This window comes from Penicillium chermesinum (genome assembly GCF_028974085.1).
Source record: "Penicillium chermesinum strain IBT 19713 chromosome Unknown utg000003l:1.0-5111272.0:1.0-5115320.0, whole genome shotgun sequence".
NCBI lineage: Eukaryota > Fungi > Ascomycota > Eurotiomycetes > Eurotiales > Aspergillaceae > Penicillium > Penicillium chermesinum.
In genome coordinates, this window is record NW_026695313.1 from 897925 (window position 1) to 921327 (window position 23403).

General features: G+C 51.3%; 10 protein-coding genes across 10 annotated transcripts; 3 read left to right on the forward strand and 7 right to left on the reverse strand.

Annotated features, from left to right (window-relative positions):
- Nucleotides 1-167: 167 nt before the first annotated feature.
- N7468_003233 (uncharacterized protein) lies at nucleotides 168-1775 on the reverse strand (the record flags this gene model as incomplete). Its single annotated transcript, XM_058472530.1, has 3 exons — nucleotides 168-592; nucleotides 657-942; nucleotides 993-1775. The coding sequence occupies 3 exons, from the start codon at nucleotides 1773-1775 to the stop codon at nucleotides 168-170; spliced, it is 1494 nt and encodes a 497-aa protein (XP_058331533.1).
- A 1161-nt stretch (nucleotides 1776-2936) lies between these two features.
- Nucleotides 2937-3326, forward strand: N7468_003234 (Zn(II)2Cys6 transcription factor domain-containing protein; the record flags this gene model as incomplete). The annotated part of the gene is made up of 1 exon (XM_058472531.1): nucleotides 2937-3326. One exon carries the CDS (start codon nucleotides 2937-2939, stop codon nucleotides 3324-3326), a length of 390 nt encoding a protein of 129 aa, XP_058331534.1.
- Nucleotides 3327-3894: 568 nt separating this feature from the next.
- Nucleotides 3895-4540, reverse strand: N7468_003235 (EXPERA domain-containing protein; the record flags this gene model as incomplete). The annotated part of the gene is made up of 3 exons (XM_058472532.1): nucleotides 3895-3977; nucleotides 4028-4426; nucleotides 4480-4540. The coding sequence occupies 3 exons, from the start codon at nucleotides 4538-4540 to the stop codon at nucleotides 3895-3897; spliced, it is 543 nt and encodes a 180-aa protein (XP_058331535.1).
- Nucleotides 4541-5300: 760 nt separating this feature from the next.
- On the forward strand, nucleotides 5301-6545 carry N7468_003236 (uncharacterized protein; the record flags this gene model as incomplete). The annotated part of the gene is made up of 3 exons (XM_058472533.1): nucleotides 5301-5851; nucleotides 5895-6102; nucleotides 6174-6545. 3 exons carry the CDS (start codon nucleotides 5301-5303, stop codon nucleotides 6543-6545), a joined length of 1131 nt encoding a protein of 376 aa, XP_058331536.1.
- Nucleotides 6546-7412: 867 nt separating this feature from the next.
- On the reverse strand, nucleotides 7413-9509 carry N7468_003237 (transient receptor potential ion channel family protein; the record flags this gene model as incomplete). Its single annotated transcript, XM_058472534.1, has 2 exons — nucleotides 7413-9067; nucleotides 9131-9509. The coding sequence occupies 2 exons, from the start codon at nucleotides 9507-9509 to the stop codon at nucleotides 7413-7415; spliced, it is 2034 nt and encodes a 677-aa protein (XP_058331537.1).
- A 2107-nt stretch (nucleotides 9510-11616) lies between these two features.
- N7468_003238 (putative pH signal transduction protein PalA) lies at nucleotides 11617-14641 on the reverse strand (the record flags this gene model as incomplete). Its single annotated transcript, XM_058472535.1, has 7 exons — nucleotides 11617-12004; nucleotides 12065-12467; nucleotides 12523-13097; nucleotides 13150-14044; nucleotides 14154-14208; nucleotides 14263-14500; nucleotides 14562-14641. The coding sequence occupies 7 exons, from the start codon at nucleotides 14639-14641 to the stop codon at nucleotides 11617-11619; spliced, it is 2634 nt and encodes an 877-aa protein (XP_058331538.1).
- Nucleotides 14642-16633: 1992 nt separating this feature from the next.
- On the reverse strand, nucleotides 16634-18014 carry N7468_003239 (putative mitochondrial carrier protein; the record flags this gene model as incomplete). Its single annotated transcript, XM_058472536.1, has 6 exons — nucleotides 16634-16840; nucleotides 16910-17250; nucleotides 17302-17520; nucleotides 17571-17644; nucleotides 17694-17729; nucleotides 17830-18014. The coding sequence occupies 6 exons, from the start codon at nucleotides 18012-18014 to the stop codon at nucleotides 16634-16636; spliced, it is 1062 nt and encodes a 353-aa protein (XP_058331539.1).
- A 917-nt stretch (nucleotides 18015-18931) lies between these two features.
- N7468_003240 (uncharacterized protein) lies at nucleotides 18932-19228 on the reverse strand (the record flags this gene model as incomplete). Its single annotated transcript, XM_058472537.1, has 1 exon — nucleotides 18932-19228. One exon carries the CDS (start codon nucleotides 19226-19228, stop codon nucleotides 18932-18934), a length of 297 nt encoding a protein of 98 aa, XP_058331540.1.
- A 794-nt stretch (nucleotides 19229-20022) lies between these two features.
- Nucleotides 20023-21465, forward strand: N7468_003241 (putative sterol carrier protein; the record flags this gene model as incomplete). The annotated part of the gene is made up of 1 exon (XM_058472538.1): nucleotides 20023-21465. The coding sequence occupies one exon, from the start codon at nucleotides 20023-20025 to the stop codon at nucleotides 21463-21465; it is 1443 nt and encodes a 480-aa protein (XP_058331541.1).
- Nucleotides 21466-21587: 122 nt separating this feature from the next.
- N7468_003242 (DUF3431 domain-containing protein) lies at nucleotides 21588-22736 on the reverse strand (the record flags this gene model as incomplete). Its single annotated transcript, XM_058472539.1, has 1 exon — nucleotides 21588-22736. One exon carries the CDS (start codon nucleotides 22734-22736, stop codon nucleotides 21588-21590), a length of 1149 nt encoding a protein of 382 aa, XP_058331542.1.
- Between the last annotated feature and the right edge of the window lie 667 nt (nucleotides 22737-23403).

Genomic DNA, 23403 nt, shown 5'->3' on the forward strand with positions numbered 1-23403 from the left:
ACGAATACTAACGAATGCGATATGTATCCAAATCAGTATTCGCAATCAATCTTCATCTGTCTATATACAAAAATGAGCTGGGTTTCGGTGGCTAAATGAAGATCAAAACACCCCGGCTGATCCTGACGGAAACAATCCAATCAGAGTTAATCTCCGGGAGAAACCACTCAGTCCTTCTTTATCGCTGACGACGCGGGAGGGTTATTCACTATCGCGTCCTGCGCTTGAATAACTGAAGCGAATGACTCCTCCGTGTTCAGATAAGTCCGGCGACCCTGGAGCGTCCAGAAGGATAAGGCAATCCCAAGCATGACGCCAAAGACGGCAATAGCATAATTCATATCGGAGCCAGATGGATTAGGCGAGCTCGGAAAGAAGAAAAATACCGAAGTGATGCAGCAGTATATGATGCTGACCCAGTTGGCTGGGGCACCGAACTTTCCCAGACGGAAGTGGCCTCCAGGAGGAAGCTGATCGCGTCCTTTCACCATGACAGTGGCGATCGGCAAGCCGTAGGAGATGGTGAGTGCGATAGTGCTGACACTGAGAATCGCGTTTAGGACGGTCTCAGCAAAAAGAAATAGCACCCCGACTAAGGCTATCAGACTGCCTTGGAACCATAAAGCACGCACGGGCGCTTTCCACGTAGGGTCTACCTCGGCGAGGTAGCGACTGAATGGCAGTCCACCATCGCGGGCAAACCCCCCACGTCAGTCGAGAAGCGGTTGTCAGGATACTGACACCTTGTCCCAGACCGTTAGTGACAAAGAGAGCCATGAGGACGGCACTTCCTTTCAGGCCCACAGTCTCCTGAACCAATTCCATAAATGGCAGGCCAGTTGGTGAGTCGATCACTTTGTCTAGCTTCTGAATGCAGAAAAGACAGACCATCATCAGAACAAACCCACTGGCAGCACCAGACAGCACCGCCAAATAGATCACCTTTGGCGCGTTTTCCTCGGCGCGGGGATTTCCTCCACCATATGAATCACCGCGTCGAATGCGGTCAGCCCATAGGCAGCTTGGACCAAACCGATAAACCAAACGACTCCGTCAGGCCATCCAGTCCGATTGATCCATCTACCGAAGACAAAGGAGCCTGGTTGAAACGCTAGCTCCGAGCGCACACCGACAGAAATAAGCAACGCCAGGCAGAAGACGAAGAATAGGCCAAAGAACCACACCCCGACGAAATTGTTTAACCAGGGCAGGAACTTTTCTTTGCGGCATCCCATGACGTTTATCAGAGTGAGAAGAAAGACGAGTCCGATATATACCACAAACTCCAGCCACCCCATAGACGCTCCAGTCCATTCGACGTTAAACATGACCTTCATCCCCAGGATAAAATTGGTCATAAACGCGATCTGCGAGGCAGCAAGAGTCCACCAGCCAAAGACATTAATCCAGGCACACATATAGGATACAAAACGACCCCACGGTGTGCCCCAGAGCCGATGGATCCAGTAAGCTTGGCCCAGGGCGGTTGGCATGCTACTGCAGATTTCCCCAAGGGACACTGCCACGCAAGTATTGCAAAACGTCACCAGCAAGAGGCCCCATAGAATCGAGACGGGCCCACCGTTGATGAGACCATCAGAGAGATCCTGTGCAAAGGTCGACCATGTGCCGAGAACACAGAATGCCAGCGCTAGCATGCTCCATATATTGAAGCTACGGCTCAGACTTTGGTCATGTCCGAAGGCCGCCAAGTCGTATGCATCGTGGGTGTCTTGATCAATAGGTTTTCGAGCGGTATCATGCTCAACGTCCATCCTGCTACGGCAACAGATAAAAGAAAGCTTTCAGAACTCCTGGTGGCAAAGTGGCGTTCAAGCTGGGCAAGGTGGGCGCATTTCCGAATGATGCTGTGGAATCTCGGATGTAGCAAGAATAGTCCTGATGAAATGTTGGCAGCGGACCTTGCTCTTTTGTAGCGAAACCAGGAACCAGGTGATCGGGATGAGTAACAGTATTCTCCCAGGAACCCGAAGCATCTTTCTTCCCTTTTTCGCGCTTTCTCACTTTCATTTTCTGGGGAACCCCGCGGGCGTCGACCAATGTGGGAATTTGAGGAGAAGCCCCAGTCTGGTAGACCGGGCTGCTCCACACTGCTTGTCATCTTCTAGGAAGCATTTATGAGTTTAGGCGAAACACCATGCGAACTTGAAATCACAGCGCAGCCTGGAGGTCCCCACCGATCGGATGTGCAAAGTCATATTTTCCTGGTCAGGAAAGTAGATGCGGCCTTTGGACGTTGTTTACCTTCACCACGAAATCATCTGTGGTGATCCCAGCCGCAAAGGAATCAATGAATCCCCAAAGATCTCTCTTTTCCATTGCTGGGATCTTTATGATAGGGTGGGGGAGAATTCTATGATACATGGGCAACGGGCATGGTGCTCCGGATTCCCTGGAGGTCGACGATTCGTGTGTGATTCTCCACACGTGCGCAACAAGGGCGATCCCGATTATACCTGTCGCATCGCTACCAGTACGCTTCTGTAGAGCTCAGCTGTCCCTCTTCCCCTGGAGACGAAAATTGGACCGCATACTAGCAGCTTTGCAGAGCAGCTGCCGAAAGACCCCTCGGCAGCTTGTACCTGCCTGAAACGGGATGTTGAGCCAACAATCTCCACATTTCCGTCTTCCCAGGCCGAACACCGGATCTATAAGAAATAAGAAGGCGATCGTGATGCGAGCAAGAATGCGAGGGATATTTAAAAGCCAGATGAATGCGCTCAAATTGTAGGAGACCCCAGAAGGAGCTCCCGTAAGAGGATTAGAACGCGCCATTTTTGCTGCGTGAGAAGATTATTGAGCCAATCAGAGGCCGCGGCAGACTATAGGCTTTATGGACGCTGGACCTATTTATGCTCGCGAAAGGATTCCCCTCCATGCCATGCAAATCTTTCTGCTCTATACCCCTCTAGACAATGGCTTCTCTCGATAATAAAAGAAAAGACTCCTTCAGTTCCCGCCACCGTTCCCATAAGGGCTGCTGGACTTGCAAGCGCAAGCGCATCCAATGCGACGAAGCCCGCCCCGGCTGTGTCAAGTGCAGCTCGCGCGGTCTCACATGCGAAGGCTACGAGATTCGACTGCGATGGGGCGCAGGGATTGCTTCGAGGGGTCGCTTTAATGGCGCGCAGAAGCCAGTGCAAGAGTCCATCCCGCCCCATTATAAACGAAGATGGGATTTAAGAGCCAAAACAGAGAAGAGTGAAGACGATAAACAAGGACAGCCACTCTTATTGCTCGAAGAAGAATTTGCTCCAGGTACGGCTATCTTTTGGGTTCATTTTCGGGAAAATTCGAGACTATGATATTTTCCATATATTCAAACGGGAGGCGAAAAGCTAACGTAATAAATTGAAGAAGCAGCGCGGAACCCACCGTTGGCTCAACGCGCCACGGTAAATATATTGAACATGCCTTCCGGAAAAGACTTCGACCAGTACATCGGGATCAATAAACACTTTGAATTGCCCGTATCAATGAATCATTATCAAGACCGCGAGAACGTGGCGTTCAATGGGCATCAGATGAATACTGGTCAATTTCAATATAGGAGAGGACTGCCGGGAAGGTCGCTAGCAATAGCATGAGATCATGCGAATGTCCAATAAGAGAGGAAAAGCAGGAAGAGGAAGAAAAGGAAGAAAAGGAAGACATCATTAATATGGTGTGGTATTTTCAAATATTAGCAAGATATATAATATCATGAACAACAGAGTTCTCGGCTCGCTTGCATTCGACCACAGCGGTTCTGATATCTGAGTCGGCAGATGACTTTAATGGCGGGCTGCGTAAACCAGGAAGTTTTTCGTTCTTTTTTCTTTTTTTTTGGTTAGCCAGCAATGGCGTAGGGCGCATCGACTAGTCAACACCCATTCACGCCTTCTTGGCTTTGGCTTCCGCCGCGGACAGAGCAACAAACGCCTTTGTACTGGCGCACAAGCTGTGGTAAAGAAGCACTATTGCAAGTTAGTATTGACTTCCCGTCTCTGTGGCGCAAAGTACTCACAAAGAGGAATCACGATCCAGAAGGCGTTGCAGAAGACGAAATAGCCCCAGAAGATCGCAGCCTCGGGCCTTGAATACTCGAGACCCAGGATAGAGCTGTCGAAGAGGCAGGTTGCATAGTACAGCACATCGCCATACAGCTGCCCAAGAGAAACAATAGCTTGCAATGGATACCGGAGAGGGTGCTGGGTCATAATCAAGCCCGCAAGAACGAAAGAAAGAGGACCCCAGCAGACCGCGGTGACGGTCTCCATGCAGAGTACAAAGGCATCTTGGGTCTGGTAACGGGAATCCGACAGCGAATATTCCTTCCAGAGCTGACCGAAAAGATCTTGTCTGCTCGGCATCTGCCGGAAATTGTAGGAAAAATAGCCCTCGAAGAAGAGATGAATAAAGCCGCCTGATGTCCAAGTCAATTTAGGCCAGCCACGAAATGATGTAAGGTATTCATACAAAGAACAAACCACATGACTGTCAGCAAATCACCAGAGCCGATCTTTGGCTGGACTCCCATCACCAGCAGATAAGTCACCTAAAAGATTGCTGTGCAGCCGGATGCGAATAAAGACACAAGCGTGAAGGTGTCCCACTGGTCCACCAGATAAGTGGGAATCTCTAGATACACGGGATAGTATGGGTGTGAAGTCGCCATGATCAGTTTTATGTACAAATGGCGCTCTATACCATATACAATGGGTCTTGGAGCTCGTAAACAACTGCTTCTCGAATGGATATCACGTGAGAAAAGGGGATGTTAGTCATCCGATCTGTTGGGTCAAACTAGCGCCGCCGTGCCCTGAGTGGAGTCCGCCGGAGTGGAGCGGAAAAGCCTGACGATTGATCGATTATCTACTGCGTACTCGTATTGATTGACCTTCCATGTTGCAACGGACCATATCGCGATGGAGTCCCTTCGAGGCACCGAGCAGCCACGGGCCCCGGGATCTTTCGAGTATGCAGTCCCAGCTTGAAAGTAACCGCTGAAGATAACGGGGCTGGCGTGGCAGCTCATTCGCAGATGTTGCCAAGAAGAAACTAACCTGAAAAGGCGACGAAAACGGGGTCCGAAATGGAGCTGAACAATGAGAACCTCCAAATCAACAGCCGCGGTACGATCCGACGTGTAAAAAAAAAGGGGGGGGGGCGGATCTGACGCCCCCAATGTAATCAAATTGGGATTTGCATGGACTGGCGTGGAATCGATGGCCTTTCCTCCTCGATAATCTCGATTTGCGCCAGGGCATTGGGAACCCGCACGACCAAAACCGCCAGAGATGCCCGCTCAACATACCTCGGCCCAGTCCAATGGCGCGTCGCGTCGCCGCAAGGAACCGCCCAACAGCCATCTCGGTCATGTTCGCAAGGCCAGCATCGCCCATGCAAACAAACGTCGCAAGTCCCGCTCGCTGTGGCGACGCGCGACGAAGCGCGCGATCCAGCATACGTGGCTGATTCCATTGATTCTCATCCTGGCCTTCGTGTCGCTGTATGCGATCAATCCGACCGAAGACAACATCGTCCACCACTTCCTCTTCCTCTCCTACGAACAACCTCCTGCGGTACCGGGCGGCCCGGTGCAATATGGCAAGGGCCTGTACGATATCGCCTTTGTCATATTCTACTCCATCGTCCTCTCATTTACTCGCGAATTCATCATGCAAGAGCTCTTGGGCCCGCTGTCCCGCTCCTGTGGAATCAAGTCGAAGCGCAAGCAGGCTCGGTTCATGGAGCAGATGTACACAGCCATCTACTTTGGCATCATGGGCCCGGCGGGACTGTACGTGATGCGTCAATCGCCGGTGTGGTATTTCAACACTGCGGGCATGTACGAGAACTTCCCGCATAGGACGCACGAGGCGGCCTTCAAGTTTTTACTATCTGTTTGAAGCGGCGTATTGGGCCCAACAAGCCCTGGTGATGATTCTGGGTCAAGAAGAACGTCGGAAGGATTTCAAGGAACTTGTTGCCCACCATATCGTGACGCTCAGCTTAATCGCCCTGAGCTACCGATTCCACTTCACCTATATCGGGGTCGCCATTTACACCACCCATGACCTGAGTGACTTCTTCTTAGCGGTAAGTTCTCTCCCGTTCTCACTGGGGGTCTCACGGTCCTTCGAATGCGATTGATACTGATGGGTGCATAGCTGTCCAAATCGTTGCACTACCTCGACTCCGAGTTGTTGGTTCCCTTCTACGCCTTCTCTGTCATCTCGTGGATCTACCTGCGCCACTACTTGAATCTGCACGTTCTCTGGTCGATCCTCACCGAGTTCAAGACCGTCGGTCCTTTCGAGCTCAATTGGGAGACTCAGCAGTACAAGTGTTGGATCTCGCAGGTTATTACGTTTTCCCTGCTCGCCATGCTCCAGAGCCTCAATCTCTTCTGGTTGTACTGCCTCCTGCGTAGTGCTCTGAAGGCGCTCCTCACTGGAGAGAAGAAGGACGACCGCTCGGACGATTCCGAGCCCGAGATGACCGTCAACGATGCTCCCGGCAAGGAAGTTGGAAAACCCTGATCAGCGCATCGGGTGACCAACCTGAAAAGCTCCATAGCCCTATCCAAACCGGGTGCGGTCTCTCTTCTCCTGAGCAGGGGGTCGGAATCGACCTCCCTCAGTAACCCAGTTGAAGGCATCTATCTTATTGGTAGAAGCCTTGTGTTGCACATATTCCAACACCTGAACGATTGATGTCCAAGGATTAAAAGATTTGCCCCATGTATATCTATTATATAAGTTAGCCAACCCTTAATATATTAATAACTAGTATTCGGACCCCTATACACCCCGCTCACTGAGCCGGATCGGATTCCACCAAGCCTTCCATAGAACATTGCCATTCTGAACATTGGGGTATTCGATCCATCTCGGGAAAGGCCCTTCAAGATGAATCCACCTGGATGCCTTGAGTAGTACCGTGGAAGAGGATCATCACGCAAATATACTAGGACCTCCGCATAAAGTCCTTCCAAGCTCCTCCCTCTTCATAAGTCATCAATGCATATCAGATGCTCTACTAGTACGAAGTGAGGGTTTAATATCTTCTGTTCATTTTAAAGTGAGTTCATTATTTACACACTAAGAACAACCGAGGATCCATGAGCCAACGCCAGGTTTGCAATATACCGAAGCAACACCAAGCTTCTCAAGAAATATACAAGGAGAAAACAACCATCAGAATGTGGTAATAGGAAAGAGAAGCAGAAGCAGAAGCAGAAGGGCGGGGAAAAAAAAATAAGAGCAAAGGAAGGTGGGCTGCGTCACATCACGGTAAAAGAAGAGAGGTACACAAGGTGTACACAAAAGGTAGTAGAGTGCTGGTTCCTTAGAATCGTCCGACCGGAGCAGGCGATCGTCTTCCAGAGCTATCAGAACTTGTGGGGATCAAAGGAAGAGTAGGCTCCAACACGTCGTTAACCGGCGAACGCGGTGGTTGAGGGTATTTTTCGGAATTCTGTGCAGGGAGGTTTCATCAATGTTGTAGCGAGATCGTCCCGGGGCGAGGGACATGTTGAGTTGGTCGTTTGACATGGCATGCGAAGTCTCGTCCACGCCCCATCGAGAATGTAACCCCCGTTCATCCATACCGCGGGCCGTCTTTTCGAGTGGTAGTAGCTCCGTGGTCATGCGGTTTTCTATTCCCGACATACGGAAGGATTCCCGGTTATCAGACAGTCGATTGTACTTGCTTCCCTCCTCGGGGTCTTTCAGGGTCAAGGCCCAGTAGAAGGAGATAAAGAGCCAGATCAAAAGCGCCAGGGTAAAGATGGCGTTGAAAACAAACCAAAGTACTCCCATGATACCGGTCATCATTGGGGGCTGGTTGAACACATTCGAGAAAACGAGCATGAAGATCGAGTTCAGGAAGTTCAGAACTGCTGCGGTAATGGCAAATGCGTTCGAAGTTCGGTCAAGATAAGGCCGGAGGACAATGGTAGCAACCATCATGGCCAACTCAAGCACGAGGAGGATGATGGATTGAGCAACCCAGGCAGACTGGGCAAATGCGGTGACCATCCCCTTGATGATAGTATATGCCAAGACTGGGACGATAAAGAAATACGCGGTCGCTCGATAATTGACATATAGGAAACCCCACTTAGTCAACGTCGTAAGATCCGAATACAGCGTGTACGCCGGGTGCTCATTCAGGGCCTTGGCAGCCTGAGCCCGCTGGAAGACCCGGAATGTCGCAAAGGCAAGAATGCCGGTAAAGATGAGCCACATGGAGATTGCAAGGATAATTTCTGCCACGGAATCTCGGCTTATCAGTTCCCACATAGAGAGCACACAAATCTGAGGGAAGCCTAGCGCGACCAGCCGATACAGACTGCCGCGCATGAAAGTCTGCCATTCAGAAGTGGCGCCAGCGGCGCGATCGAGTTGTGCATTCTTAATTTTGTTGGCAATCGGCGGCAGGGCGAATCTGAACAACAAGATGACAATGATGATGATCACAGCCACGAAATAGAAGAAGAGGTAGCCGGTCATAAACATGTTTGAGGCTTCGATACCGGCTCCAAATCCCACTCGTTCAATGCCTCGTACGGTCTGCTCGGTTCCTCCACTGGTGGTCGCAGTTGACCGCTTGGCCGTATAGACAGACTCTTGATTCGCCAGAGCAATCAACGTGGACGGGGTACCGCCTGTGGCGCGTTGAAACCATGTCGCGACGGTCTGTAACGCAGAGTTGCAGATGATGCCCAGCGTCCATTGGAACAGTTGGGTCCAATTTTGGGCCATGGGAGGGAACTCGACTGCACTCATACCAGCGATCGCCTGGGCTTGCATAAAGCCCAGTAAAATCAATGTTCGGAAAGAAACATGCGTTGCGATCATCTGATGGCCCAAGATCGATAAGACGATGGTTGTAATCAGGCCTATACCAATGATCACGGCGAGGACCCATGCGACGGCTACTTGGTCGACGGTTTTTCCATTGGTAATCCGGCTCTCGAGGCAGGTAATCTCATCTCCGTCCGGAGTCTTCAAATCGAGCTTAATGACGGCATCGATATCGGGAACAGTATAAGCGATGCCTAGAGCAAGGAATCAGGCTGTTAGAAAAGGCCCCCTGGGGCGTCACGGCGGGAGTTACGTACTGGGGACAATAGATAACGAGTCTCCCGGGATCGAAGGGGTCATGTCTGGGAAGTTGAGGTTTTTGGTGTTTAAGGGACATAGTCCTGGAAGTTGGTAATCGCAAGGGTCAAGGGTCTTTTGAATGGCTGGATAACCGTAGACCAGCAAGGTCAAATCCACCAAGAACTTGCCCGAGAAGGAGGCGACGCCGGTAAAATCGATGGAGACGGTATTGTTGTCGGGGAAGAGGCCAATTTTGAAGGAGTTCACAGCGAGCGCTTGCTTTGTGGACGAGCTACAAGGGTAGAGGGCTTTGGCCTGAAGCATCCGCACTGCGGCTGCGGAATCAACGAGCGTGAGGGCGCCTATTAAGCCGGCGGCCCATGATGAGAACTTCATGGTTGGAAAAGAAGGATCCCCCCGGGGGGGAGGAGAAAAAAAACTAAGGGAGCGACAAGATTCGGAGTTGGGTTAGATTTTCATTGAGTGAACCCCATATCCTATTGACCAGGGGGTTCCCCTCAAAAGCGCGTGGTGAAGGTGAGAAAAGGACAATCAGGAACCAAGAAGGCAGAACAATTGCCAATACAGGCCTGACAGTCCTTGGGGTTCGTGGTAATGGTAATTCACTGATTACATGGGTCCACGGCGTCCGGGCCTTGGGTCTCTGATTGGGTGATGGTAGAGGCCTTAATGGGTCCATTGCCCTTGGAGGAGGGCCTCCTGCTGCATTGTACTCCGTAGGCGCTGATTATTGGGAAAATGGGGGGGACGAGAACGGCCAGACTCTGCAGCCTTGGCGCTTGCGCTCTTTGGCTCTAGCGGTAAAATACAGTAAATTATCGTATACAACAGGTAATTCGCAGCCTATGTCGCAGTCCCCGGGGCGCCTGAGCCAACTGCTCCAGCTCCTGCAGGGCGCAGGGATACCTGTTGCAAGCAGAAATTGTGCGACACTGCCACACTGAACACGGTTTCAGATGTCTTGTCCCGTCCATTGTGGCCCGTTGTGGGTTCCTGGGCCCCGCCCCCAATATAGAACATTGGACTCCGTACCTGACAGATCAAGGGCCCAAAGGGGGCCCCCAGGTTCAGAACCGCTCATGCTGCCATCGATGCCAATGGAAGGGGGTTTTATATCCATTCACTTCATAGTTAGTCTGGAATGTGTCGTCCTCGTGGCATAAATGGTCCGTGACCCGTTTTTACTTTTTGATTACGCAGTTACAAGTATCTTACCCGTGGGCGTACTCCGCCGTTGCCCTAACTTCAGGGGCTTTGATATCGCGAAGTACGGGATCGACTATCTATATGCTTGTAGGCGATGTACGTGTCTACTGCCCTCTCTCAACCTTGAGAGTGCGATCGACTCGGGATACTGGAATCATGAGATCATTGATCCCGCTCCAGTTGCTTCTCCTGGTCGCTGGTCTCGATGAACTAGACCCCACCCCCTGAATCCGCTTCTCGAGAGATCATTGGCTCTGCTCCACAAAGTACGAACGGTCCCTTTCTAGCCTCCCAATACACACGTCTTGAAATGAAATTACCCTAATCCAGGGGCGCTGAAACGGAACCAATCACATTCATCCGCCCGCCTTAATCGCTGCAGCACTTGGCTCGACCCGTATTGTTCTTCAGGCGTCTAAGGCTGCAGGTTTAATTTGCTCTTGGAACTGAACAGGACCCAGCCCCAAGGATTTCTGGGGTGTGGAAAAGCGACCTGGATACACCGCCGTGGTTGGCTGTTCGACAGGAGGTTTCCCGACCACTGGCTCTCATTCGCTGTCAATCACGTAGAGTCGATCAAAAACCGGGGACAACGCGCGTATCTGGCGTTGAGGCGGGAAAGACCCTGTCGAGCGGACCTCGCTGATGCGTCGTCTCCACGCTTTCTTTGAGGATCACACTCCTCGCCCCTTGATAGTTCTGCAGTGTAATTTCCTTGATACCCCCCAGTTAACAAGACACCAGGGGATATTGAACCTGCCCGTAGAGCACCTTTGAGAAACTCAACTGCTACTCTGTACAGTTCATAAAAATTCTACGCAGTAGGTCTTTGCCGTTTTTGGAGTGCCAACGGCAAAAAAGGAGTGTCTTCGCTTCTGCTGGTAGCTGGCATAGCCGGTCTAGTTAATTCGATGCGCTTTGTAAGCCGTTTCGCTGCCACCTGGGCAGGCTCGTAAATTTCTCTTCTCATGCTCTCGCAACCTCTCAGACTGGAGCGCTAAATCATGATCTCCGCTTCGTACCGTTGCACGTGTTACGTTCTAACTCACGGGTGACGAATCGCAAACCTGCACACAGTGGATCTCTTGGCTGAGGTACGGCACGAATTGACCCGTGATTGGTCATTGCTGGCGGCTACTGGGACATATCCCATACGATTAGACTCTTGCAAATCGAGATTTGAGCCAATAAGGTGAGATGTATCATGTTCTAAAGTTATCACTACATACATCTAGCGCCCAACGTCACCACGACCATAGGTTGATTAACTGAGTTCTTAGGAGAAGCGCAACCCCTGGCTGGGATCCCATGTTCCTGGCTGGCCTGCCCGAGGTTGGGGAGGGGCTACGCCAGCGCTGGGGCTTGAATTTGCCCCGGGCGATGCTCCCGCCGAGTTGAAGCGAATTCCCATTTGAGGAGACCACATCCCAGGGGTGGGAGTGGGGACCGAGGGCGGTGCAACAGGTGCGCGCACCGGCTGAGGTGCCGTGAGCGGCGTGGCAGCCTCGGAAGGCCGGTGCATCGGTGCTGCCTGTGCTGGTACTGGGGCCTGATGCGGCGAAGTGTACGTGGGGGAATGGTGTGCAGGGGCGTTTGCTGCGCGGGCTGGCGAAGATAGGGCTGCGAAATGTGTAGCGAGGACATTGCGGTCACGTTTTGGATGTCTCTGTTGGTCTCGTCAGTTCATCATCTACAGAAAGACCCATGTGCTGCCGAAGACTCACGCCTCTAATTGACTGGCCTCCATCCGTCGCTGGTGCACAAAGGTCTTGACATCATCTCGAAATCGGCCCACAATCTTGGCAAGATCGTTGTAGAACTTCCGTCCAACCTCGAGATTGGAGATAATCTCTTTGTACTTCATGTATCCATTCTCCAGATCTTGGAGCGCCAATTCGCGCTCTTTGGTGGACGTATCACCTCTATGTGCTCGAGTGAAGGCCTGGTTCGCCTGACGTACCTGATCCGACAGCTGCTCTTGGTCCCTTTGCTCCTGGGCCAACATGTCACGGTCAGAGTCATAATATCGCAGGTGCTCCTCGAAGAGATCTTCGAATTGACTGGCTTGGATAGCCTGCATCGGGAATTCCCGTTCTAGGCGGGCAGTTTCCTTCAACAAGGCCGGGTCTTCTCATCATCAGCAGGCCGTGGATCGAGCAGCTGTGGCGGGGTAAAGACTTACGAATATCGTCAGCGCGAGCTTTCTCCTTCAATGCCTCGATCCTCCGGCGGCGGCGGCCCTCCATCCGAGTGACTTCGCCAAGACAACTCCGTAGCTTGGTAGACTCTCGCTCCAATTCTGGGGGGATCGTAGCCCTGCGGCTACTAGGAACGTAGGATTCCAGGTCTCGGTTCGTCCCCGTAAGCACCAAAAAGACCGAATGAGAATCCCGATACTTCCGGTCGACGAGATCGTCGCTCTTTTGTGCGGATGTAAAATACCCCTCGATCTCTTTGGAAGTTTTGTAAAGCTTCGGCGCTGCTTTCTCGGGTGTATCACGAGTCCATCTATCCGTGCCATATTTCTGGCGAGCCGCATCATCCTCAGCTTTCTCAGCGGCCAGAAGCTCGACGCCTTCTTGATAAACAGCTCTATCATTAGATTTGATCTTTGAAGTATCATCCATAGATCGGCGCAGCCGATTCAGTCCATCTTGCTGCCGCATCTCGTCCGCATGACTAACCAATGTCGGTGGAAGCCCAAGCGGTTTCTCCAATGCTTGGAGCGAACCAGGTAAATTGAGTTCTGATAAAAGACTATCTGAATGTTAGCGACCCAAGTTTGATGAGGAGAGGCCTCAACACTTACTCTCGCAGCTTGTCTGTCATGGATTCCAGCTCTCCAATCAGGGTCTCATTAACCAATCGGTCGCGACGGTCGGAGTATATGCTGGCAGCAATATGAACCGCATAGGGAACTAGCTTTTCAAACAAGGGTTGGCCAAGTGGCCCCTTTTGGCCAAGCATAGAAATGGCATCCGTAACTTGAGACGGTGCCTTGGCAGCAACCATGCTTGCTCGATCAATGGCCTTGAGCTGAGACTTGGGAGGCACGGGGCTAAGATATATCAGGTCGTTGTCTTTCTCTGCGCGCTTCAGGTCTTCCGTGACTCGGTTCTTTAACCCATTCAAGTCTCCAAGAACCGTTCGGTTCAGCCATTTTGATTCCTTAAGCCCCTCATTGACACAAGCCAGGCTATCTCGTAAACGGGCAACTTCTTCTCCGTATTTGCGCTTCTCTAAACAATCCAAGGACTGCCGAAACTGGGCCGCCGCAGCAAAATGGTAGTTCTTAGCAGTCATATGATGAATCCAATCGGTACTGATCGCATTTGATTTCACAGCTAGGTCGCCCGCATCGCCATAGAAGTCAGATACCTTCGCAGCTAGCCGGGCAATGGAAGCATCTTTCAGTTCGTCCTTCACAGCTTTTTGCCAAAAGCATTCCTGTCCCTGGGCAAGCAACAGTTGTTCTAGGCTCTGCAATGTCATATCGTCCATATCTTCGGGTGGGGATGCGCGGAGGTCCGGGAGAATATCGGTGCGAAGGTGGTGTAATACGCCAGCGGCGTGGCATGAATAGTTACATGCTTGCTTCAATCCATCCGAGGTGGTGCGGTTCAAGGCACATGCAAGTTGGGAATAGAGAGCCGCCAGGTTAAAGAGTACGTTTGCTAGTTCGAAACGGAGATTATTCTGAGATACTATGCGCATGAATGCATGTTAGCAGGATCCATGGCGGGGCTTTTCTCCCAATAAAAAAAAAGAAAAAGGCAACGCAGAATCCTCGGCATGCAGGTAGTAGACACTCACCAGGCCGCGCAGTATTAAATCCAAATGCCGGATACCAAGAGAAATCAACTCCCACCTGTACCGCATTTTGTCAACAATGATAAGATGTTATTGAGGAAGGAACACACACGTCCACCGGGAATTTTCCTCCTAGCCATTTCAGTTGCGCGGCGTATGTGACGAGTCTGCTGATGCCACTAACATGCGGCTCCTTCACATTGATTGCCTCTGTCCTTAGCCGATCTATGATCAAAAGATCATCTGCAAACATATCCGGGCGCTGATCATATTTCTCCGAGATGTACTGTGTGATGGCATCGGAGAGCGAAACGGAATGGGAGCGACGAAACGGCAGCTGGAGAATATTCCTATACGATATATGATAAGTAATGAAGCTTGTCAAGGCCAGATAGCCACTGAAATACTCACGACGCCATTGTCAGAGGGAGTGTTTGGCGGGACGAAGAGGAGAATTGAATGTTGACGGGGAATCGAATACCCCACGTCATGCTGCGGCCTGAGGCAGAAACTCCGCAATCGTCATGATCGTCTTCCAGGAACACTTGGAGATTTCCTCAATTGTTTCCGAAGTTGTTCCGAATCCTCGCACAGAGCACTTACGACCTGAGAATAAAAGAAATGCTCCTGATTAGCGGAGTTTTCGAGAAACTCTAAAATTCGAGTATAATCTACTCTAGTAAGATAATGTCAGGGTCAAAGTTCTGCGATTCGAAATACGCAGGTGTGCTATATCCATGAATTGACCTCCTCGGAATGGACTATCTGACTTCTATAGTCTTTATGGCCGGACTTGTGACTCTCTGGTGGAGGCCGAAATTGTGGCTTGTAGATGGTAGCAATGTGACAGCCAACGAAGAAAGCAATCCAGGTCCTTTGGCTGCTTTATGGGGCAGAGGTAGTGTTTCTGGGATTTTTTTCGAAATTTTTCTGGAAAAATTCAATCAATGTCCGATTTTGGGGGCAGAGTTTGCTACTCTGTCGGTACGAGAGAAGGTGCCGGAGGCCTTCAAGCCTTTCGACATTCCACAGCTGTTCAGCACTGCCAGAGTCGCGGGCTTCACGAAATTTGCAAAAGAGCAGGGCTCATATTCACCGAACGGAAGAAGGGCCGTTGTGGCTACACATGATACAACTATCCCCATGCTGAAAGCGACAGTTCAGCGATAGAGCAGCAATTTGACCGCTATACAGGTAGTCGTCGGAAGCGTCCGGTCCCTTTTTCTGGAACCGCTTCCTGCAGCCATCTATGCTAAGGGGTCTATCAAGACTGCAATGGGGCAGGGGGATACGAGCGACTCCCTCATGGTAACACTTTTTAACGCTACTTAGGGCAATACCACGGATGAGACAGGGTCGAAGAAGCCGCCCCGAACATTTCTGTCAAGAATCGAAGATGATGCCTGGAGGATTGAGTGTCCCCGGTTGATTCTAGCTATTTCGCACAGACTCAGCTCCTACTCGTCATTTTGACCAATTTGCCTTTGGCCATAGCTCATCAATAACCCTACTTAAAGCCTAATCCGCATCGACCTTTTGAGAATCAACTCATCACCAATCCTACAGGGCACTATTGGGTAATGATACCTGCCATCATACAGGTCATATGCGCGTCCGAGGGGCCGAGCTCCAAGCGAAGGGTCTCCAAAGGCTGCGTGAGTGCCCTCTTGGGAGATGAGGAGGCCCCGACTCGATCCTCTTTCATCGGCACTTGGTCTATGTAGTACCTTAAAATAGAACAAAGGAGTCACATCACCTATCCAAGGGGTGTTGACACCGGCTCTGATGCTGCTCACCACTCGCCCCTGCTTCTCGCTCAAAGTCTGGCAAACCCTTGCACAAGCCGATGTGGGGGCCCCAAATACTGGCCTCCTAGACCGTTCGAGCTTCAATCTTTCACCATCTGTATCTAACAAGAGGATCATTATTCTGTTTCGGGGTTGCTCAAAATTACGCCCAGCCCTTGACCGTGGACATGCGCTGCATCGGCCGACTCGGAGGGATCTCTAGAAGAAGGATAGCACAATCGACTGAAACGTCTAATTAGCCATACCAATGAAGGAGAAGGATGGGCAATAGCGGTCATTAATTTGAAGACTTGATCCGAGAGAACCCCGGAGCCAATAGTTTGACCTTTTAGCAAAAGAGAAGAAAATTGAAAAATTGAAAAACGGGGTGTTTTTGGGAGCTTGTGGCTTAAGTGGCCAGCTTGGTATGTGACTAGTATCCAGGAGATCGCTTGCCTTCAGTTTATGTCTTCGAATTATTTGCTCTTTCAGGAATAACATACTCTAAGAGATGCTACAATATATCTGCGTTTAGATCCGAAATTTTCTCGAATTTCTTTTTCTTCGGGGATATCTTAATCAGGAACCTCCAGCTCGTAGATGCGGTATATATATGTACATAACAGAGCAGTCCATTGAAAGGTCAAGCAGAAAGTGAAGGCCACCTCATCCCCGCGCAACTGAAATGCGAGAGCTTCACTCTGGAAGCTGTTGGATCTTGGACCGGAGGTACTCATAGAGGCTTAGGAGGATCATGTTGTTGACCCCGGTCCGAAGAAGGATGATAGACACCCCCTTGTACATGCTAGATTGGGCGACCGCCACCGAGGCTTCACCAACCTCCTTCGTTTTGCCCAGGAGAACGCTCTGGGCGCGGGTCTTCCGCGTGTCAAGTGGGTATGTCTATAATTGATGAATATGCACGTTAACTTCAAATGACTCAAAGGTGCTAAAGTCGTTGCATGAGCTTACACATATCCACGGGACGGTGCTACAGACGGCACCAGCCAATGCTGGGGCTCCGACCGGCGACTTTTCGTCTGTCCCCAGTCGTTTGGCGGTCTCCTGCTTGCACGTCTCGTAGATAGAAAAATAGAGGCCAGAGCCTATTGTATCTCTCATTGCATGAAGGCGGAACCCGGTATACAAGCCTAGGAAGCCATGGCGACGAACGATCTGCCGAATAGCCTCAATGGTTCCCAAGCGAGGCCGATTGCGCAAAGACGGATCCCTGGCAGCATCCGGCGATGCCAAAGCCCGGTTCGACACCAAGACCGACGTTTGGACCACATTCTTGGCCAGTTCAAATGGACCTACAGAACGTCAGCATATGATATAATCCTCCCACAGCTTTAGATGCATACAAGCAAGAGGGGAGGTCACCAGCCCCGCCATCATGCCTGCCGAAGTAAAAGTCACAAGTGCCTTAATGCTAGGGGAACTGTCGGGCTTGTTATACTCCTTCGCAGGAGATACGCCGGTGACGCGTTCGAAAAGAGCAGAAATCTTCTGCTTGGCCGCATTGTATGTCGTGAAGTTCATCACCCGAACTGTTGTCACACTCACGAGAGGCGGGAGAGCACCTGGTCCAATAAGTCTCGGAAGGCAGGATTCCAGGAATTAGCGAGCATACCTGCAACGAATCCACGAGGGCCCTCAGTTCGCCACAAGTATTGGACACATTCAGAGACGTTTTTGAAGTTGTGACTGGAGCTCGTCAACGAGGTTCATTGTTTGATCACGAATATATACATACGTTTGCATGCGCGTTTTCACGTTCTCCAGGGGGGGTCTATACAACGACGAGTACGTAATTAGCCTTCGACTGGCCCCGGGAGGCATTTCACGTGTTCCTGTATTTGCGGTGGTATCAAGGCCACGGAATTGATTACACACGTACCAGAACCAGTGTCGCACACATGCTGGAAGCCCCAGAGGCCACTTGCGTCTCATACCTCTTCAGCAAGTGGTTTCGGGTATGTTCATCCATGATGATGTTCTGTTTGGTTGGTGCGCTAAGATTAGTGGATGGTTGCGAGGAGAAGCGTGCATATCCCGATGGTTTGTCTGGATTCATTCCTGGCGGCGATCCATGGGAGGCAATAAAGCTGTGATGAAAAAGGAAGGATCAAGCCGTAAAGTGGGATCGAGATGGGAAGGTAATGGGCGGCACTCGGTCTCGACAACCGATATGATTATTGAGAACCTTGACTGGCCGAATTATTGAAACTCAAGCAACCTTGAAGCTACTTGGTTGTCGCAGCCCGGCTGTTCGCCGCTGCGACCATGCAGGAGATATAGTATGCGCAGGTTTTATATGGCCGCCAATGGGCTGGGGAGCCCTATGGAACGCAAAGCGGCCTCTCAACCTTTCGAGAAGACCCTTCAGCGTCCCACAGTCTCTCAGAGGCTGGAATTGCACAGCTCCAGTTTTTTTTTTGGCTCCCGAAATCAGAAGATGTGCACGTCCGAGTCGGGATTCAAGGCTAAGGAGCAATGCCAGTCGGAAATGCTGCCTGCGACGGGGCAAGAGCCCTTCTAGCCACGTAGATCGGACAAACAGCCACTGCCACGATTTCGGCACGCGATGTATAGATTAAGCTTAATCGACGAGATTTCGTGGGTTTGCGTCCGATCGCACCGTTTTAAGAACTCCGCACCTAGGGAAGAAGTTAGTCGACGAGCTTGAGCTTAGGCGTTCGTAGGCTGATAGAGTTCGCGTGGCAAGATTGTTCTTTTTTGTGTACTGAGAAGCACCTACACCACGATTCAAGACGATTACCTAGCAGGAGGCCCGATCCAATGGACCTGGATGTTGGTGGCAGGAGGAGTGCGGGCATTAGGAAAGAAGCATGTGGGCCTTTGCAAGACTACTCGAAGCGGTTTAGGGCGAAATCCAGTGACGTCGCCGTGAACAGCACCCCAGCACCAGAGCCACGCGGGGTGAATGTATTTAATTCGAGTATTTGGGTCTTGGGGGTCTACACAAACAGGTTATTGGTGTTTTTCGAGGACTTCGAAGCTTGGAATTGGTCTAAACATTGGCGAAAGGGGATGGACCTGGAGCTCTTCATGCAGAGCATAGACGATGTCTGCGGTCGGGCGATGCCCGCATTGCCAATTGTAGGCACAGACATGGGATTCCGCGGACAACTCGAACTCAACTCTGTCTTGCGCACCTAAGGGGCCGGCCGATGGGCCTTTCGTAGGTTCCATAAAGTCATTGTCAGGTTCTCTTGAGTCTTTGTCCTGCATTCGGTGCTCGCCCAATCTCATGAGCACGCCAGCCATGGAAATCTCACGAGACTAGTCGATTGTCATGTTCTTCTTCGGATGTCACAGTTCCAAGCTGAACTCGAACGACTGCCAGTGTGTAGCGTGTATGAGCCACTGACCTCCGACATAGAATGTGATTATGCCCCACAGAACATATATAGCTTGTATTGTCCTCCTACTTGACATGGGAACCAAAGTCTACCTTCTAGGACTTTTCACTACAAGTAGGTGGACAAGGGTCCATTTACTGTGCTTGAAAAGCGGGGAAAAGGGGGGGGAAGAATACGAGGATCTCTGTTCGCAGTGGTCATCTAGGAGAATTCCCAGCTTGGCTACTACCAGACCTGCTTCTCTGTGGATAATCTCATGACTTGATGTTTAGTATAATGATCCTAAAATGAAATATAATAAGCAAAGTGCAACTCGAAGTTGGATTCTACTAGCAAGACTCGGTGTGCTTGCCTTGGTCCGAAATGCATCATCACAAATATATACGAGTACGCAACATGTGATCGGCTGGAACCAACGACAACTAACCCCGGACAGATCGGACCTTGAGTTTACTAGTAAAGCCGAACTTCACGCACCCGATATTCTAAGCGAAATGATCAGATGAATAGGTCCGAGCTTATGTGGCGGGGAACTATGCAGGTTATATTTTCCCTCGAGGCCTCCGGACCTCGGCAGCATCTCTCCCCGCAGTAAGGCCTCGGGCCTAGTCTGATGCGCGCCTCCTTAAGCTACATATACAGCTCCGTGCCCCTTAATGACGAAATCCACTCCTCCTATCAATACATCATACATTCACCATGGGTAAAAAGCAAGTTGGTCCCGCTTACGTCCTGGGCGTTGGCATGACAAAGTTCATCAAGCCTCGCGGCAAGGTCGACTACCACGAGCTCGGTTACGAGGCTGGAATTAAGGCTTTGCTTGATGCGCACATTACCTACGATGATGTGGACCAGGGTGTAGCATGCTACGTATACGGCGACAGCACTTGTGGTCAGCGTGTCTTCTACCAGTTCGGTCTCACCAATATCCCTATCTACAATGTCAACAACAACTGCTCGACTGGCTCTACAGGTCTGGCTATGGCCCGCACAATGGTCTCTCACGGAGCCGCCGACTGTGTGCTCGTCGTGGGGTTCGAGAAGATGAACCCTGGTAGCCTTCAGTCAATGTATAATGATCGCGCTAGCCCCACAACCCTCTTTGGAACAATGATGGCGGAGACCCGCGGTGTGACCAACGCACCGGGCGCGGCGCAGATGTTCGGTAACGCAGGTGTCGAATACAAGGAGAAGTACGATTCTATCCAACCCGATTACGGCTGTCCCATATATCTTGTGCTGACACTTCTCATCTATAGGTACGGAGCTAAGAACGAGGATTTTGCCGAAATCGCTCGCATCAACCACGAACACTCTAAGCGCAACCCTTACTCGCAATTTCAAGATGAATATACCTTAGAGCAGGTGATGAAGGCCCCGATGATCTTCGACCCTCTCACCAAGCTGCAATGCTGCCCCACCTCGGACGGGGGTGCCGCGGCTGTTGTGGTCTCTCAAGAGTTCTTGGATGCCCGCCCTCACCTGAAGGACCAGGCCGTCCTGATTGCTGGCCAGACCATTGCCACCGATACCGACCAGGTGTACAGCCGCAGCTCTATTGATTTGATGGGATTCGGAATGACCCGACACGCCGCGCGTACTGCTCTCGCCGAGGCTGGCGTTAACGTGAAAGATGTCAAGGTCTGCGAGTTACACGACTGCTTCTCCGCCAACGAAATGATAACTATCGATGCGCTGGAGCTCTCCGAGCCTGGCAAGGCACACGAGATGGTCCGTCGGGGAGATATTACATACGGCGGCAAGATGATCATCAATCCCTCCGGTGGACTCATTTCCAAGGGTCACCCTCTTGGCGCGACCGGCCTTGCTCAATGCGCTGAGCTGGTCTGGCATTTGCGCGGCTGGGCCAACAACCGCCTCGTAGACGGTACTGATGTTGCTTTGCAGCATAATCTTGGTCTCGGTGGTGCTGTCGTCGTCACCGTGTACAAGCGTGCCGATGGTAAGGTCGCTGCTGCCGTTCCCTCCGATGTGGTGGGCAAGATTACGGGTTTGGGCTATAACCCGGCCGTGGAGGCTCGTGGTTTCACGGCTGAGCAGGCCAAGTCGGTCTCCAGCAAGAACCACACCAGCGAGTATGCCCTTGCTGATACACAGGAGCGCGTCCTGGCCCGGTTTTAGAAGGTCGGATTCCGTCAAAATCTTTTGTATATAGTCTTCTTGCAGCACGATAACGAAACTATGAAGATACTCTTGGTTGTATATTGGACCATCCTTTTTTTCTATATAAAACCCTAGGAAGATCATGAATGAGTATTTTCCCAATCGTCTGGCAACCTGTAGTTCGGCGGTACTTGGTACTGTCCTTGACAATCCCCGGGGCTGAAACATGTAAGATCGCAACGCCCGTACAAAACACAATAGCAGTCCTTTGCGCTGGGACAGGCCTCTTTATTGAGTTCTCCCAGATGAATCTCACCATCAGCACCCGGCCGGGCGAATAAGATATGCCATATATAGGACAGGATTCGACCGGCGACCCTGTCATCCGGCGGTGCAGACTGGCTCCTGGCACCCCGGCGAGAATTAACCGAACCATCGCTATTACTGGCGCCATCAAGCAGCCACTGTCGCAGCGCGATGTACTCGTCTCGCGAATGCTGCCATATTCGCTCCCGCGAGACAACAAATTGCGCACAGCACTGCGCCCTGACAGCGTCCGACCGGCGAAGCTGAAGCTTGGCTTTGGCATATGCGGAAGTGGACGGGAATTCATCGCCACCAAAAATAGCCACCAGTGCGCGAGGCAGCGCAATATCAGAAGCGACTCTCGCGCTCCATGGCTCCACGGTAGACTGCAGCCGTAACTCTAGACTGCCCTGCGCGGGAACAGAAGCAGGACACGTGCTCGAACTCCAGTCACATCGGAGGTTGTGGTAACCCTTCGACGCGAGTGCGCGTTCAACATCGAGCCTCGACAGCAGGGCCGCGTTGTCGTAGTCGGGCGCGTCGTTATGCCACGCCCATCGCGACCCATGCACAAAGACAGCCCCGGCGGCTGGGATGGACGCGTAATTGTCAATGAGGAAGGTCAGATAGGCCATTGCCTCGTGGCCGCGGTTCGCGGGCACTTGTAAGGTGGACGAGGTCTTGTCGGCTGCGGCATCGACATTGTAAACACAGAGATGGTATTTCTTCGAGAGCGCATCGAGCCAGCTTGGGTCACCATCCGCTTCCACTCTGGATACTACCAAAGCAGGCTTTTTGGATCCGGATAGTTTGGGGCAAGCTCCACGCGCCTCTGGAATGTTGGTGGCAGATGTTTTATAACGAATTTTAGTCCATGAGAACGATTTGTCCTCGGACTGGGGGCGATTGATATATAGGATAAATGAGAGGATGACGAGGAAAATCACTATCTGGTTGACGGTTCTTCGGGACCTACGATTCATATTGTGTCCGGGTCACTGTTTGCCAGCAGTGCACCTGGTCTAGCAATGGATTTCGCGGAGGCTTCGGGATTGAAGATGTCGCGGCCTGAGGCAGGAAGCCGTCGCCAATATTTGCTGCCGAGGACAACACGCTCCAAAAAGCAACGAGGGTTTCGACATCCAGTTCCCATTCAAGTTCAAGTGACATTCGTGGATTGCTTTCCAACCCGACCTTGCGACTTTGCGAGCTGCAATGGCAAAGCAAAACTCATGCTTGGAATGCATCACCTCAAGTACCCCTCCAAGCCCCTTTGGTCTCTGGAATGCTAAATAGATCGTAATCTGCATTTGCATTTGCATGGGCTTGGGAGCCAGTGCTACCTTCCATAACAGGGTGTATGCCTGTCGTGATCTGGATAAGACCGTCTCTCGGGTATATGCTCTTCTATTCAAATGCCACCCATGCAAAGGGCTATTTTTTACCCACCTGAGCTTCTTTCTAAGCCCTCCACATTATCTGCGCAAATGAAGCTCCATGGGAATGCGATAAATTCCGACATATGAAAAAAAAAATCACCTATTGGTGCTGTTATCTCCGGAATGAACTCGTGTTCGACCCCTCGCATTTGAATATCCGGCCGGCTGATGTGAGTGGCTGCAGCGCCCATGCTCATGAGCCCTATTGAGT